Source organism: Hemitrygon akajei, chromosome 23 (assembly GCF_048418815.1).
Source record: "Hemitrygon akajei chromosome 23, sHemAka1.3, whole genome shotgun sequence".
In the NCBI taxonomy this organism is placed as follows: domain Eukaryota; kingdom Metazoa; phylum Chordata; class Chondrichthyes; order Myliobatiformes; family Dasyatidae; genus Hemitrygon; species Hemitrygon akajei.
Genome location: NC_133146.1, coordinates 52,275,561 through 52,293,931, shown reverse-complemented (window position 1 = coordinate 52,293,931; position 18,371 = coordinate 52,275,561). Strand labels below are relative to the sequence as shown.

The 18,371-nt window shown below is 38.6% G+C and overlaps 1 protein-coding gene across 1 annotated transcript in view; it reads left to right on the top strand.

Annotated features, from left to right (window-relative positions):
* Positions 1-18,371, top strand: part of LOC140715102 (G-protein coupled receptor 26-like) — a 52,346-nt gene that overhangs the window by 22,434 nt on the left and 11,541 nt on the right. Inside the window, exon 3 of the mRNA XM_073026835.1 lies at positions 7,615-7,805. Within this exon, the coding sequence (XP_072882936.1) occupies positions 7,615-7,805 (191 nt within the window). The remainder of the gene's footprint in view (positions 1-7,614; positions 7,806-18,371) is intronic.

Sequence of the window (18,371 nt, the reverse complement as noted above, 5' to 3'; positions counted from 1 at the left end):
ATTAGTAATTTAATATGTTGAGCTTAGAAACATCAGTCTGTTGCCTCTCCAGAACCCTGAATCCAAATCACAAAAAGAAGAATCCATGAACCTCCATTGTGGGAAGTGCAATACCCACATTCTGGGGCATTTGAACAGGCCAGTGTTTTATTTTGACCATAAGACCATTAGCCATTAGGCCATTCAACCCATTCATTAATGGCTGATTTATATTCTCTCTGAACCTCATTCTCCTGGCTTCTCCCCATAGCCTTTAATGTCTATATTAATCAAGAACCAATACACCTCCACTTTAAATATACTCAATGACTTGATCTTCACAGCCATCTGTGGCAATGAATTCCACAGAATCACCACCCTCTAGCTAGAGAAATTCCTCCTCATCTTTGTTCTAAAGAACATTTTTCTACTTTAAGGTTGTGTCCTCTAGTCTAATATAATATAGGAAATATAATATCTAATATAGGAAATATCCTCTCCATTTCCACTTTGTCTAGACCTTTCAATATTTGGTAGGTTTCAATGAGATTCTTCCCTCACACCATTATTCTTCTAAAGAAAATTTAGGCCCAAGGTCATCAAATGCTCCTCGCATATTAACCCTTTCATTCTCATAAGCTTCCTCTGTACTCTTCCCAGTGCCAGCATATCCTATCTTAGATATGGGGACAAAAATTGCTCACGATACTCCAATGCGGTCTGACCCGTGCCTTAAATAGCCTCAGCATTTCATCCTAGCTTTTATATTCTATTTTTCTCTCGAGGACGTTAAAAAAGGTAATGCATAATAATAAGTATTAGTTGTTAGCATCCGTGCAGAAACTACCGCAGGACTAATTAGAAGGTTGCCTTCCGTCCTTTTTGGTTACAGATGACTAAATTTTCACCCCTATTGCAGCCAGTTGGCAAATTAGATTTCTTACTCGATTTCCTGCAGCTATAGTATGTGCCTTGTTTTTTTAAAAAAATTATTTTTGAGGAACTTGCAAATTGAGAATAGAATTCATGGTAAAATGTGATAGAACTTGTGTCAGTGCATTTCACATGAAATACATCAACACAAAGGAATCAAAAGGTTGAGTAAGGTGCGACCAATGTCCTGACCTGTGTATATTTCAATGCAAGAAGTCTAGTAGGAACGTCAGATGAGCTCATGGCGTGGATCAACACTTGGAATTATGACATTGTAGCCATTAGTGAGACTTGGTTGTAGGAAGGGAAGGACTGGCAACTCAATATTCTGGGATTCTGTTGTTTCAGATGTGACAGAGCAGGAGGGAGCAAAGGAGGAGGGGTGGTATTACTAGTCAGAAAAATATCATAGCATCTCAGTCAGGACAGACTGGAGAACTCGTCTGGTGGTGTGTTGTGGGTGAAAATGAGGAATAAGAAAGGAATGATGACATTAATGGGGCTATATTATAAACCACCCAACAGTCCAAGGAATTTAGAGGAACAAATTTGTAGATCGTAGACTTTTGCAAGAAATATAAGGCTGTTATAGTTAGTTTGAACTTTCCACATATTGACTGTGACTCCCATACTGTAAAAAGCCAAGATGAGAAAGAGTTTGTCAAATATGTTCAGGAAAGTTTCCTTAATTAGTATGTAGAAGTTCCAACAAGAGTGTGTAATAGGGAATAAAATAGGGCATGTGACAGATGTTTGTGTAGGGAAACACTTTGCATCCAGCGATCACAATGCCATAGCTTCAAAATTAAATGCAAAAAGATAGGTCTGGTCCACTGGTTGAGGTTCTAAATTGGAGAAAGGCCAATATTGATGGTATATATCAGAAACAGGAGTATGCTTGAAATCTACATCCATTGCTGCAATTGTTGAGACTGATGAAGGAAGAGATTATTGATGTTTCAAAAATCATTGGACTCTGGCATGATGCCAGAGGACTGGAAAATAGCAAATGTCGATCCACTCTTTAAGAAAGGAGGAAAGAAGCAGAAAGGAAACTATAGACCAGTTAACCTGACTTCAGTGGTTGGGAAGATGTTAGAATCAATTGTTAAGGATGAGGTGATGGAGTACTTGGTGACATCAGACAAGATAGTACAAAGTTAGTATGGTTTCCTTCAGGGAAAATCCTGCCTGACAAACCTGTTGGAATTCTTTGAGGAGATTACAGGTAGGATAGATAAAGGGGATGTAGTAAATGTTGTATATTTGGACTTTCAGAAGGCTTTTAACAAGGTGCCACACATGAGGCTGCTTACCAAGTTAAGAGCCCATCGTATTACAGGAAAGTTACTAATATGGTTAGAGCATTGACTGATTGGTAGGAGGCAGCGAGTGGAAATAAAAGGATCCTTTTCAGGTTGGCTGCCACTGGTCATACAAGTGGATTCCCTGTCTGGGGAATTGCTGTAGCTTTTGTACTTTGTTGTCAGGTATTCTCATGAACTTCTGCCTCGGAAAGGTGGTGTCCATCATTCAGGACCCTCACCACTCAGGACATGCCTTGTTCCCAATGCTACCATCAGGAAAGAGATACTGAATCATGAAACCACAACACTCAACGTTTCAGGAACAGCTTCTTCCTTTCTGCCATCTGATTTCTGAATGGACGTTGAACCCACGAACACTACCTCACTACTTTTAATTTCCTATTTTTTTGCTCTACTTATTTAATTATACTGTATATTCTTATTGTAATTCACTGGTTTTTTTCTCTCTATTATCATGTATTGCAATGTACTGCTGCTGCAAAGCTAACACTTTTCACGACATATTAAACCTGATTCTGATTCTAATTCTGAACTCATGTTTGAAGACAAGACAGAGAACACTGGAAGTCTGGATCCTGAACTTGCTGCTGTTTCTCGGGAAATAGGAGAAAATTTTTGGGGATAACAAAATCGTATCTCGATTTTGCCGGTGCATTTGAGTTTGTTCGGCAAACCGCTGGGGTGGCCACTGAACTGAAGTGCATATCCACTGATGATACACCTAGGGTCCACAGTGCCAATTCATGTACACACATGTGTAGGATGCACAAAATGGAAGCAGTATGCTGACAGAGGGAAACAATGCTCCCACAAACTGGTGCCGTCTGGAGGAATGACAGCTCTTGGCAAAATGGATCTCATGGTCTGCTACAAGCTAAAAACCTTACTGCAAAATCTGTTCCACGTTTTCTCAGCTCCTTTGGTATACATCCTACACCGAGCAGCAGGAAAATGAAGATCAATGGAAGACTTTCCCCTTTGAATGTTGACCCAATGCAGTTCTATTAAATGTAGTCACAATTTTCCAATCACAAATTGATCCACATTTTCTGTCTTCCTGACTGATTATCCAGAGCCAGGAGAGTCAATTGAATGACTCTTTCCCTTCATAACAATGTAATTGAAAATCCATTCACACTTCTTAAATAGGACCCTTACAGTCGTTCTGAGTAAACCTCCGCTGACATTGAAGACCTGATTCATGGATGTTATGCCCCGTGAATGAAATTGACTTACCTGCTTATACTTCAGGTTCCTCAATTGTAGAACAAACCATCTACCAAACTCTTGATCTAGGCCAATACCAACCCCCCTAAGGCAAAGCATGGCATGTGACCATTCATCATATCGCCACCACGATGAGACCACACTCAGGCTGGAGGAGCAACACCTTATAATCAGTCTGGGCAGCCTCCAACCTGATGGTGTGAACATCGATTTCTCAAACTTCTGGCAATTGCCCCTCCCTGTCTTCACCGTTCCCTCATTCCCACTTCCCTCTCTCACCTTATCTCCTTACCTGCCTTTCACCTCCCTCTGTGATTTTCCCCCTTCCCTGTCTTTCACGATCTTCTACCCATTCCTATCAGATTTCCCCTTCTCCAGCCTGTAATTTCTTCCACTAATCAACATCCCAGCTCTTTACTTCACCCCTCCCCCTTCCAGTTTCATCTATTACCTACCACCTTGTACTTCTACCTCTTCTCTCCCTACCCTCTTGCTCTGACTTCTCATCTTTTTTTCCCAGTCCTGATGAAGAGTCTCGGACCTAAACTTCAACGGCTTACACTTTTCCATAGATGCTGACTGGCCTGCAGAGTTTCTCCAGCTTTTTTTGTGTGTGATGCTCAGATTTCTAGCATCTGCAGATTTTCTGGAGTTTGTCATTCACCCCAAAGCAGTTTAATAACTTACCTCAGTTTGCCTGCCCCACAGGGATTAGGAGTCAGCACTTTAGACCCTTGGCTTACTTCCTTAGTGTGCATCACAAGGCAAAATATTCACTTACTGCAAAGCATGTTTCTTGTTGAAACTGTATATAATTTATACACAATTTATATGACATTGTATGCCTGTGATGCAGCTGCAAGGAAGTTCTGCATTGTACCCGAGCACTCATGTAATTATTGACATCATCATTCATTATGCGTCGTGTTGTATGACATGGGTGATCATGGTCCCATGACCATGATTGTCCTTGGCAAAAATTTCTACAGAAGTGGTTTACCATTGCCATCTTCTGGGCAGTGTCTTTACAAGATGGGTGACCCCAGCCATTATCAATACACTTCAGAGGTCGTCTGCCTAGCGTCAGTGCTCGCATTATTAGGACTTGTGATATGCACCAGCTGCTCATTCAACCATCCATCACCTGCTGCATGGCTTCATGTGACCCTGATCGTTGGGGTAGGGGGTGGGGGCTAAGCAGGTGCCGCACCTTGCTAAAGTGTGAGCTACAGGCTAGCAGAGGTAAGGAGTGCCTTTCACTTCCTTTGGTAGAGATGTATCTCCACCCCATCACCGAATTTGTTGACATGACAATAAATTCAACTTTACCTTTGACTTATCACAATAGCAGGTGTAGTCTTTTACTGAGCTTTTGTAGGTACTCTCCAAATCCAAGGCATCTATCTGAGCTTTAAGAAAGGAGTCAACCCTTTAAATTAAAACATGATGTACAATTGCATTTGCTGAAATGACGAGGGTCTTACTTTTTGCTCTTTTTTACTTCTTACTGGTGGAGAGATGAAGGTTCATGGCACATATTTAAATATAGCTTCTTCAGGAGCTTGTCAAGTGATACATTATCTCCAATTCTGAAAGGTAATTTCTTTCATCAGCTCTTAGACTTTGGATAAAATATGAACTTAATTTAGATCCAAATCTGCTAATCAGATTTAGGCTGCTGCACTTTAATCGCAGCCTCTAAACAATCTGATGTATCAGGCTTCTCAAACAATATTCAAGCATGAAAGCTATTTTCTCTTCACATTTCCAATTTTTCATAAAATTGCTCAGTTGTTCAAATTATCATTCTTGCCTTGTAGGTTATTTAAATTTATATGGATGTGTGCACTTCAATTAGATATGTGAGGACAGGTTGAGGGGGCTAAGGCTTTTCTCTTTGGGGTGAAAGAGGTTGATAGAGGTGTACTAGATAATAAGGGGCATAAGTGGGTAGCCAGAGACTTTTTCCCAGGGTGGAAATGGCTAATACAGGGGGACATAATTGAAGGAAAGTATAGGGAGTCAAAGGTACATTTTTTTACACAGAGTGGTGGATGTGTGGAGCATCTTGCCAGGGATGGTGGTAGAGGCAGATACATTAGGGACATTTCAGAAAATCTTGGGCACATGGATTATAGAAAAATGGAGGGTGATGTAGGAAGGAAGAGTTAGATTGGTCTTAGAGTAGGTTGAAAGGTCATGAGCCTGTACTGTTCTGTAATGTTCTATAATCTATGTTCTATATGCAATGTTTAATTTGTGGATTTACAGTGTTGGAGATAATATACCACTTGATGGTTGATAGCCCCATTGGCCTTAATTAAGGAATACCAGTCCAAAAGTTAATTAGTGCATGGCCATTATTGTCAACACACTACTAAATTTCTATTTATCTTTTAAAAAATCCTATTTTTTGTGTTATGGTCCCTAATATTATGATGGTGGCAAAGTACTCCATACCAATGACAAGATCATTTTACTTTCATACAGCTCTTTTAATTTGGAAAACTTGCTTCAACATGAGGAAAATGTGCATTGAGCTAAAGAAGTTGAGAGCTATATGGATTGTAACCCAACAATGAATGTATTAGGCCTAAGGGAGGAAAAAGGTTCCCCAAAAGGACGTTCAGAGAGATGGGATAGAACAATGTTGTGATGAGTGAAAGAGAGCAGAGGGTTGGAGGAAGTTGCTGAGGTAAGACAATATGAGCTCATGGAAGATCTATATACAGGGATGAGTCTTTGGGAGACTCTCTAACATTGACCATTCAGGTGATCTGAAGTTTGGAGGGAGGAAGGATGGAAAGATATTTACATGCACTTAAAGTGCCTCACTCAGACATTGATATAATGTACAGTCATCATCATCATCATTATTATGTGCCATGCCGTATGACATGAGTGATCATGGTCTTTCAATGACCATGATTGTTTTTGGCAAATTTTTCTACAGAAGTGGTTTGTCATTGCCTTCTTCTGGGCAGCGTCTTTATAAGACAAGTGACCCCAGCCATTATCGATACACTTTAAGAGATTGTCTTCATGGTGTCACTGGTCACATAAGTAAGACTTGTGATATGCATCAGCTGTTCATGCTTCCCTGGCTTCATGTGATCGTGATCTGGGGTTAAGCATGTGGTACACCTTGCCCAAGGGTGATCTGCAGGCTAGTTGAAGGAAGGAATGCCTTACAACTCCTTTGGTAGAGACAAATCTCCACCCCACCACCCTAATGATATACAGTAAACTATGAAAAAGCAGGCTACAGAAACACAAGGAGAGCCCTACCACATACCTTCTGATAGGTGCCTCCAAATTTTGTGTGTGTCTCCTAACATTAATCCACAAGTTCAAGAGAACGGAAATGGCAAAAATTATATAAATGGCTGCAATTCCTTATTGAGTTAACCATTAATAATGAACCTCCAAAAGGACCACAACCTCACCATAGAGTTTGGAGGCTTATGTCCTTTAGTAGTCCAGAGAGCTATGCTGGCGAGAGTCTGGGCCTTGTGCCTTGGCTTTTGTCACCCATGCCAAACAGGTCAAAGGGTAGAAGCCAAACTAAGAGTGGTCTACAAGTCCTCTGAGTTTGGGGATTCAACTCAGGGCTAAAAAAATTGTTACAGAAAAAGCAATGAAGCATCCTTCTCTATCTGTATACATCACTACGAACAGACAGAGTTGAGGGACCTCCAGTGCTGCTCTATACGTTAGCGGCGTTACGGGCAGTTAAGAAAAAATTAATAATGGGACACTGAGGGAAACCTGTGATAATACTCTGTGTGAACTGTCACCAACACTACCAACACTCTGAAATAGTAAGAGGCAATAACCTCTTGATGGTGAATTTCATCTTCTTCCCTCACCTCCTGATTAATGAATAGTTAGATTTGCAATGAATTTTGTAGTTTAGTTCATTGAAAGCAAAACTAACAAATGTGACTCTTCCAATAAGATGTGTAAGACAGAGTGACTGGAATTATCTTTCAAAACTATATGAAGGTAACGGAACCTCTGCTTTTTTTAAGAGCTTGTATTGAAGTAAAAAAATATGATTGGAAGAAAGCTGTTTACAGATTTCAGTAGAGTGTAATCTCTTAATTTTGCAGTAGAAGATTCCTTGTAACATTTTGTTTTTTGACAGGCTGGTGGAGTTATCTGAGACAATACCAATCAATCCTTACTGGGGAGTTCTTTCCAAATGTCTGGCTTACAGCAAAGCAGTCTCAGACCCCTTTGTGTACTCTTTGCTGCGACATCAGTATAAGAAGACATGGATGGACATTATCAATAGGCTACTGAAAAGAAGCTCCTTGAACTCCACTGCACTAACAGGTGAAACACAAAATAGCAATTTTGTACAAACAGATGAATGAAATAAATTTCATGACAAGAACAGTGCGACAAACATGTGTATTTGGATTTTTACTGAAATCTATGTTATGGAACTTTTGACCTTAATCTGCTTTCTACTACTTTAGACAATATTTTAATTAATGTTTAAAGGAATGGTTTTCACAGATCACCTTTACACTTTTGTAATTTTTTTTGTTTCTTAAGTGTTCTTGGATGATTGGCATGTGTTTTCAGTAATTTTTTTTTAAAATTTCCCCAGTATGGTTTGTGAGTGGGTATGCATATACCGGTAAATGAATATACTGCACCTTAAGCTAAGAGATATGGATAATAGAAAAGTATAACTTGATCTCAGCCAATTCTAATATCAGTATATAATAATTGATTACATTTTGGTTAAATCTGAGCTTTCAACCAAGAACGTCATCAAACATTACTACCAAGAGAGAAACCATTACTTGTCCAGTTATTTTCTGAGAATTTGATATACCCATCTCTGCAATGAGGACCAACTTTTATCTCTATATAAAATACCTTGTCACATCAGTCATAGATTCATTATCATAGATTTGTCACTTTTATCCATCGGTTTTTGTCTCCAAATGGTTTCTACTGTTGATCTCAGTAAAGAAAAAAAATCCACAGATCAGTCGTTAGGTTCGGATGGATAGGATTCCCCTTTCTCAACATGAAATGCTGTCAAGTAATTTCTGTAAGAAATGTGTGGCATCCAGTACCATTGCTGTCTTGACTAAGCAACCAATTTGATGAATTCCAACATATAGCAAAATAGAAGGTAAAAAGCTTTGATTCACAAGCACTCCGCAGAAAGCAAAATAAATATTGTTAAATACACACATATTATGGACAAGCTGAAAAATAATAACAAAATAAATACTTTATCATTTTCTAATCCAAATAATATAAAAATAATTATACAAATTAGTATTATAGAAGACATAAATTTTTCAGAGCCAGAGAGTTGTTCAGCATATCACTCAATATGATGTTTAACTTCTCACCTTTTTCAATGCAGTGCACAATTTTCAATGCTTTTATTGAGAGGAAAGTGCATATAAAGTTCATAGCTATGACTGCAGCCTGTGGAACCATTTTCAACAGATTCAGGGTTTCCACACTTGAATACACCAGTGATCTGAGAACTGAGAAATTTCAACTTCATTATAACACATGTTCTGAGCTATTATATTTTTTCCCTGTTAGAATAATAGAATGTTGTCAGGTATTCCAGTGAGTAAGAAATTGGCCAGGAAGTAGATTGATGAATAGATGGGGAATCAGTTTCACTCTTCACACCTTGTCTAATATTTGAAATTTGTAACTGATATACCAACAAATGCCCTTCTTTTTATCTTTTATCAACTAAAGAAGACACCCAAAAAGTGGTAACGCAACTGCACTATCGACATGCATCTTAGAATATTTGATTGAGAAGATTATATAGATTTTGATTTGAATAGAAATTAATGCAAAAATAAATTTACGACCATAAAATATAGGAGCAAAATTAAGCCATTTGGCCATTGGAGTTTACTCCATGTATAATAGAGCAGAAATTTTGGTGTCCTAGAATCACAGTCTGCCTTGTTTCTATGTAACTAATTCCTCTTCCACTGGGAACTGAACTCCAAGCAATTTAGCATGGCTCATGCAGCACAGTGCTTTTGTTGGTCCAGAGAAATACCCAGACAGATGATACTTTAAAGATGAGTGGGATAATTGAATGTCATTGATATTCACAGACACTCAGACATATATATATTTATTTTTTTCTACTATTTAATTGTTTTGCATTCAAGTGAAGATTGTTTTCAACTTGTGTGGGATCAGTATGCAAGTTTCCCAACAGAGGAGATGTGAGGCTAATTAAAGAATGGCTTTCCTCTCTGAGTTCTTGAGGATTCCAAGGAAACAGTTTGTGATCATCATGAGATGGGCAGCAAATACCCCTACCACCGTGACTGATACCAGCGCTGGCATCAAGTCCCTGCAATAGTATTGATGGAAGAAAGCAGATCTACCCTTCTCTGTTTTCAGAATCAGATTCAGGTTTAATATCATTGGCATATGTTGTGAAATTTGTTAACTTTGCAGCAGCAATACAATGTAATACATAATACATATAGAAAAAAATCATTGCTACAGTTTTCCTAAAATGCTTGTCTTCACACCAGACAGGTTAGTCAATCAGCATAAAATTAGCTGTGTTACAGGTTGCAAAGAGTCCGTGATAGGGAGATACATATTAATATCAAATTTCATGAATTTAGAGCTGATTGGTAGAGTGAAAATCCATGATTTATGAGCTCATCTACTGTGAGTTATGAGTGCCTTGGAATGGACAATATATATCGATCATTCATTCCAATGGATGAACTCTTGACTATTTCAAGAGATGTAATTTTTCTCTGAAAAACTGCTGTATAGTTATGTTTGCTGAAGAGATCAGTCTCCGAAGTAAAATAGATTGCTCAACATGGACATGTAAAGATTTTCCCTCGAAGTACTCCTCTAGTTAGTTCAGCAGGTTGAAGTTAAAAAATCTCAGATCAGGTTCACACTGCTACACATTATTCTTCCATTGTCATTGGGCTTTAAATTGCTCTTCTGTTAATAAAAGCAGATTTTAGAAAGCATCAGAAATGAATTTGTACAATAACTTTGCATTATAACTTAAGGCTGCATTGATAACTACATGGTGCATAATGAACCTGTCTGCCAAAGGAGCAGAGTGACATACAACAATATCTCAAAAATGAATGAATTGCAAAGGTTCCATATTCATCGTTTCATGAGGACAATTTTAACTCTATGGCCTGGCAGAAATTCAGCAGGTGTATTGACTGTTCAAATAACCCCAGATGCTTAATTATTCTGGTGTGGCTGGGTACTGATCTTCAATCATTGGCTGGGTACTCATCTTCTTTAATCCAGTGTCTATAAATCATTGTTTTAAATATTGGTTCAACAAATTTCAGTTGTCTTAAAGTAATAATAACCGATTTATTTAGTGAAGGAAGACATCTGGTGTGTGCTGGTAATACTGGAACCCAAATGCAGAGGAAAGACAGACTCCAATGTAGAGACACCTTCCAGAGTTTATTCATAAGAATTCACATGGAACATTGGAGGCTCACCACGAGATGTAACATTCTCGAAACTAGAACCCTATGATTAGCGCTAATTGGGTGTCTATTTAAATGTAACCAACATTCCTGAGCCTATTAAAATAAATTTAACCAGTTTAAACAAAAAGCACCAGGAGACTGCATTACAAAGGGAAAGTCGCTTGAGAAACAGAAGGAGCTCTAAATGATTAACGATCCTCGTTGAACAGCATTTAACCAAATCAGGTTTCTCTAAAAACCTCAGAGCCCAACTCCCTCCGCTTTCCTGCGGAGCTCATTACCTCTGGCAGCAAGATCCTCCTTAATCATGTAGACTTGCAACAGAACTATCACCTGAATTCAACTTAAATTTTTTACCAAGAAGCCTTAACGAGAAGATAAAGTTTGTTTCCTGTTGGACCAAGAGCTCAAAATCAAAATATTGCAGTTGCTGAAATGTGAAATAAACAAGTGTTGGAAGTTAAAAGTAAGTCAGGCTGCATCACTGGAGGGAGAAAGAGATCAATGACTTTATTTTAAAGCTCATAGTGTAATCCAAATTTTTCTTGTTGGATTAAGGGGAATAGGAGTACTGCACTCATTTACAAACAAATTTGCTCCTCACAACTTTACCCTGCTGGCTGCGTCTTGGAGGGTGACCCACATTCCTGCACACTAAAATGGTAGCATTCAGCTGAGAGGTTTCAGAGGAGAGCCCACGTTATAATTTCTTACTATCTTACTGTCTTGATTAGATAGGCCTAATCGACTGAGTATTAGAGACTACAAATATGAATAAAGGCTTTTTTTCCCAGCATGGAAATTGAATCAAATCTTATTAAAATCCCATTGTCATACTTCATATTTAAACCTTTAAGATATTAGCTAAGCTTTTTTATTTACTAATCAAACTGTATTCCTGCTTCTCTGCAAAGATTATATTTCTTTATATCGGTGGGTGGTGGTTGTCCGTCATATCTGACAATGACAGGAAACCTTGTGGAGAGTCTTTAAGGTGGAAAAGCCATTGCACTGGGGTGGTCCCACGCTCCTGACCTCAGAAGTCCAAGTCCGGTGGTACGAGTGAGTGTCGCAAGCTGTCCCAGTGGTTGACCACAACATTTCATGTACATGGGCATGCCCTTCGCTCTCCATGCAGCATTGTAGCCTGGCTGTCAGATTTCTCTGCAGAGCTTATCCGCCCAGTCTGCCAGAGCTGACTAAATGAACGTACTGTATGCAAAAACAAACATATTTTCACTATAATACTATAGAGGCAAAATGAAAATCCAAGAAGAATTCAGATGATGGAATCTAATAAAATTAGAAACTTTGAGCAATACAGGCAGTATATGTGTGGAGAGAAACAGGTAATGCTCCTGGTCAGGCACCCTTCATCAGATTCTGATCTGAATTACTAACCACAGATTCTGCCTGATAGAATCAGAGAGTCACAGAGAAGTACAGCACAGAAACAGGCTCTTCGGCCCATCTGGTCCATGCTGAAACTATTTAGACTGCCTATTCCCATCGATCTGCACTGGGACCATAACCCTCCATACCCCTACTAGCCATGTACTTGTCCAAACTTTTCTTAAATGTTGAAATCGAGCTTGAATGGACCACTTGTGCTAGCAGCTCGTTCTACACTCTCATGACCCTCTGAATGAAGAAGTTTACTCTCATGTTTCCCTTAAACCTCTCACCTTTCACCCTTAACCCATGACACACCCAATCGCAGTGGAAAAAGCCTTCTTGCATTTTCCTTATCTATACCCCTCACAATTTTGTATCCATCTATCAAATCTTCTCTCAATCTTCTACACTCTAAAGAATACAGTCCTAACCTACTCAATCTTTCCTTATAACTCAGGTCCTCCAGACCCAGCAACACCTTTGTAAATCTTTCCTGTAAGCTGCTCATTATCTGCTCAGTGTTTCAGTATCTCCTGTTTTTATTATGGTTGACATAAACAAATACAAGGCTGCTTACTAACTTGCCAAGGTCCTTAACAAACTTTGAAAGGTTAATTGGAATTTGCAAAACTACATTTATAATAGATAAAGCGAGAAAAACAACTGTTATATAATTTATATTTTTCTCTCATTTCAAACAATGTACTTAAAATTATTTGAATTCTATGAGGGTGGAATGTATTTTTCAAGCCAGAGAGCTAAAGGATAAAGAATAGCTCACCAAATCCCCACTGCTCTCTAAATACCTAATAAAATATTAACTGCAGTGGCCATGAAGACGGGTTTGCAGAGTTAAACATAAATCCATTATAGTTATTATTCTTTTTTAATAAGCTTCACTTCAGCCCCAGGAAAATCAGTGTAAGTACAATAATAGTTTAACTGTTTGAAAATAATAGGTTCTAAGATGCAGTCAGAGGAATTAGAATCACTGTGGTATTAATACAGATAGACGCTGCAGCAATGAATTATCTAAAGACTTCCCATCTTATAGAGTACTCTGGGATAATATTGCATTCCAAATCCTTTCTTTTGGTGGGGGGGGGGGTTCTTTCATTCATTCATTATGTGCCGTGTCGTATGACGTGGGTAATCATGGTCTTTCCATGACCATGACTGTTCTTGGCAAAAATTTCTACAGAAGTGGTTTGCCATTGCCTTCTTCTGGGCAGTATCTTTACAAGACGGGTGACCCCAACCATGATCAATATTCTTTAGAGATTGTCTGCCTGGCATCAGTGATCGCATAACCAGGACTTCTGATATGCGCCAGCTGCTCATACGACCGTCCACCACCTGCTCCCATGGCTTCACGTGGCCCTGATTTGGGGAGGGGGGTAGGGCTAAGCAGGAGCTAAACCTTGCCCACGGGTGATCTGCAGGCTAATGGAGGGATAGAGCACCATACACCTCCTTTGACAAAGACTTATCTCCACCCCAACACCCCACGTTTTGGAAGTATTTCTATCGAAAACATCAGATACAATGTATTTCTGGACACCTTTTAGGAAATGAAACATCAGCTGTCTGGGTCAAACTGAAAAGCCAAAATGTCAGATTCAATTAAGAATTATTTACTTCCCTTACATAAACTCTAACTATCCCCTTTGTAACTTTGTACAGTGAAAGTAAAACCAGAAAATTCTGAAGAAATCAGCACATTAGTTTGAATCAAGTTATCATTTCAGGTTGATGATCTTCATCACATCCTGTTTCATTAGGGTATTGTAACAGTGAGGCTATGTTGATATTTTATGAATCAGAAGAAAAATTCCGTGCCATTGAGAAAGTTTGGATTGATCAGTCAGTACAAATTTGCTATAGACTGCAAATAAGCACTTGGGCTCGGGCTCCTAAAGATTAAAGGCTTAAACATGAGATTAAACATGAGTTCACCTGATATTTTGGCCACAGCATGGAATGGTGTGGTAGTTAGTGTGATACTATTGAAGCGTGGGCCAGCAGAGTTCGAAATTCCTGTTTATTCCCATGGGTGCATTGGTTACTTCCAGATGATCCGGTTTCCTCCCACAGTCCAAAGGCATATTGATTAGTAGGTTGATTGATCATTGTGAATTGCACTCTGATTAGGCTAAGGTTAAGTAGGTGGGGAGCTAGGCAGCACGGCTGTTTGGGCACAGGTCTGTATTGCACTGTACTGCTGCCACACAAAAAAGACAAATGTCATGACATACGTGAGTGATGATAAACCTGATTCTGATATGGATCTCTATTGAGGACTGAGAGTGTGAAAGGGGCAGGGACAGGGGAATCATGATTGGGAAAAGGGGAAAGGAGAGGGAAGGGAGTGGAAGCACCAAAGAGACATTCTTTAAGTTTCATAAACCAATTGTTAGAAATCAAATTACTATGCCTGGTGTCTCAGCCCCTGGAAATCCTTCTCTGTCACCTGTCCCACACCCCTCCCATGGCACTCCACCCTTGCCATTCCCAACATCCTTTGCTCCCACCGGATTTACAAACTCGTTCTCCATGACAAATACAGTATAATGCAAACGTTTTAGGCACCCTAGCTATATATATGTGCCTAAGATTGTTGTACAGTACTGTATCTCTAAATAAATAAATTACTCTATTCTCAAGTTTCACTAATTGATTACTGTAGGTCAATTATTCACTTGTAATCATGCTTCTAGTTTCACACGTTGATAGTTTGAGTGAATAAACTTATTAGCAAAGCAAAGGGTATTATTTAGTACATTTTTTACATCCTTCATGTGCTGTTTCCTTGGAGTCATATTGGGTTTTGGAGTGACTTGTTTCCACTTTAGAAGTGTGAGGAAAGGAAGCCATCAGTTACCACAAAGACAAGACAGTAAGAACTTGATACAGTGGCAAGGAGGGCCTTTGGTTCTATTAACATATACATATAGAGGTTCTCTGAAAATACACCCATCTCCACTTCACCTACTCACCTTCAGTCATCACCCTCCCTCTCATTCCCCTCCCCCCACACACTTGGCATAACTCATTCTATTTTATACACCTTCCCTTTGCCTCTTCAAATCCCTTTGCTCTCTGCAGTTATCCTCTGTTCTACTGCTGGTAGCTTTTTGAATTCTCCCAAGAAAAGGCCAAACGTTTGCCCTCTGTCTAACTACCAGTCGTGCCCGTCCTACCTCCTCGTATGATCACAGCAGCTGCTGATCCCCTAGAATATAGGCGTGTTAGCAACATAGATGGAAAGAAAAGGTCAAGCATGGATTTATACAGCCTCGTAAAAGGCATTATGTCATCCAAAAATGATTTATAGCCAATGTTTGTTTTCACGTATTGTCATTGTAAGTGACAATATGCATGCAACAATCTCAGAATCAGGTTAAACTTCACCGGGATATGTTGTGAAATTTGTTAACTCTGCGGCAGCAGTACAATGCAATACATGATAACAGAGAGGAAAAATGTGAATTGCAGTAAGTATATATATTAAATAGTTAAGTTAAATTAATACAAAAAAAGAAATAAAAGTGTAGTGAGGCAGTGTTTTTGGGTTCACTGTCCATTCAGAAATCAGACAGAAGAAGCTATTCCTGGATCATTGAGTGTGTGCCTTCAGGCTTCCGTACCTTCTCCCTGATAGTAACAATGAGAAGAGGGCATGTCCTGGGTGGTGCAGCCTGGATCCTTTAACGATAGATGTTGCCTTTTTGAGGCATCACTCCTTGAATATGTCCTGATTACTATGGAGGCTAGTGTCCATGTTGAAGCTGACTAATTTTACAACTCTCTTCAGCTTATTTTGATCCAGCGCAGAAGTCTCCCCCTCCCCCCCCCCCCCCCCCCCCCCCCCACCATATCAGCCAGTTAGCTAAAACATCATTGTGATCATTGCTAGTAATCTGTTTTGGTAGATTGAACTAAGCATTTGACCCCTTTTCTAGAGATTTTATTTTTACTTAATATGTTAGCTTATTTTAATATCTCCACTGAAAGGCAACCCTTCTATCATCACAATACACTCTGCAGCTTTGAATTCAAGTGTTAAGTGCTGAGTCCCACAAATGAGATTTGTGGAAACAAATCCATTCCATAATCTTCCTACTCATAATTGAAGTTTTTCCACTGTGGCACTTTAGTTTCAGACCCAAATGGTTTCGGTAATTATATTATTGCTTTCTTCTCTGTAAATATAACTTCCTGTTAATTACACTGTCCAAAGTGTGGATTTAGCAGCGCATATGCAAACTTCTTGTTTTTTCAAAGTTAGTTAAAAATGCTTTCTGAAATTAGTACAATCATTTCAGAATTAAAAAAAACACTCTAACATAATCCCAAAGCACGTCACAACTAATGAAAAACTTATTTTAACCATATAGTAATGGTGGAAATAGGAGAGCACATTTACATTAGCAATGACAAGGATAGTACAAGTATCCATCTACAATATATTGGAAGCTTTAAAGTCTATTTTAGAAAGACAGCTGTAGCTAAATTAACTTTTAGTATTGGAAGACTGTAATTTCAATAGTGTAGAACCACCCTCCCCACTCCATCATTCCAGGTTTTGCTATAACTAACACTTAAAGTGTTAAGGTCAAAAGGAGATGATTTGGATATTTTTTTGCATTAATATTTCTCATTATTAATACATAATGTAGTCTATTTAATCTTCTCAATCTCAAAAGTCACGCCATGGGCTAAAAAAATAATTACCATAGTTCCCTTCAATCAAATGGAAAGAGAAAGTCAATCAAAAAATGTTCAAGTAGTCAAAATTCTTATTATGAATAAAGCTCACTCAGAATAATGATAAAGTCAAACTAAACCAGCTGCCAAACTTTACTGATGTTCTTTGCAGTTTTCATAATTTATAGTCAAAAGATTAAAGCAAAATGACCTAAAAAGGAACTTTTTGTCCTTAATAGTATTCAACCAGAGCTTAGGATGCCTTCGGAGCCAAATGTACTAATAGAAACTCTATAACATCTGTAAACTTGACTATTGTGAAATAAAGCGGAAATCAAAATTTATCCATAGAGTCCTTATAGTATTTGTCAATGTTTTAATTGGAGAACTTAAAAAATAGCAAATAGTATAATTGAAAATTAGCCAGTAAATTTCATCATCACTGCAATTGGGAAGCAATTGACCAATTTCAATTTTTACCCAACTGCATTAGCCAAAGCCCTGAGTCAAACTTCAGTTATTTCATCGTGACATATTAACGGTTAAATATTATCAGAATTTGCATTCTTCCCAATGTTTGCCACACATTTTCTTTACAATACACCTAGTTGTTAAAAATTAAGTCAGAAATATCTTGTAATCCAATATACCATAGAAAATGTTAGGGACTGCTGCCATCTAGTAGGGCAACCTCACAAATTTCGTTTGATATCTATTAAGTGATGCTGCGTTGATTTCCCTACAGATTGACTTGAAATTCCTATTTTCTTCTGTAAGTACCTTTTCAGTTGCATTAAATAAATGATGAATTTAAGTACTGTCTTTTTCAGTTAACGGAAAAGCAGTGAGGGTGTGTCTATGATTCTAGTTTTTTGTAGGTAGACTAGTAAAGGTTAATAAATGAGGAACACAATCAATTCAAAGGTTCATCTAATATCAGATAATATATACAGTATACAACCTGAAATTCGTACTCTTCACAGACATCCATGAAACAAGAAACCCCATAGAATGAATAACAGAAACAGCAAAGTGCTTTCTCCCCCTCCCTTCGCACAAATGGCAGCAAAAACATCAACCCCTCCCCCCAATTCATGCCAACAGAATCACTGACCCCCCCCCCCCCACCACCACATCAACAAGCAAGCAACAGCAGAAGCTCCCCAAAGAGACCTTAATCCAAAGTCCATCAAAACTACCATCCATAACCCAGCACTTTGGTATCTCAGACAGGCTCTCTATCTCCATCAAGTACATTAAGTACAGTGCATTAAGAGTCCTCTGTTTTGTTTCA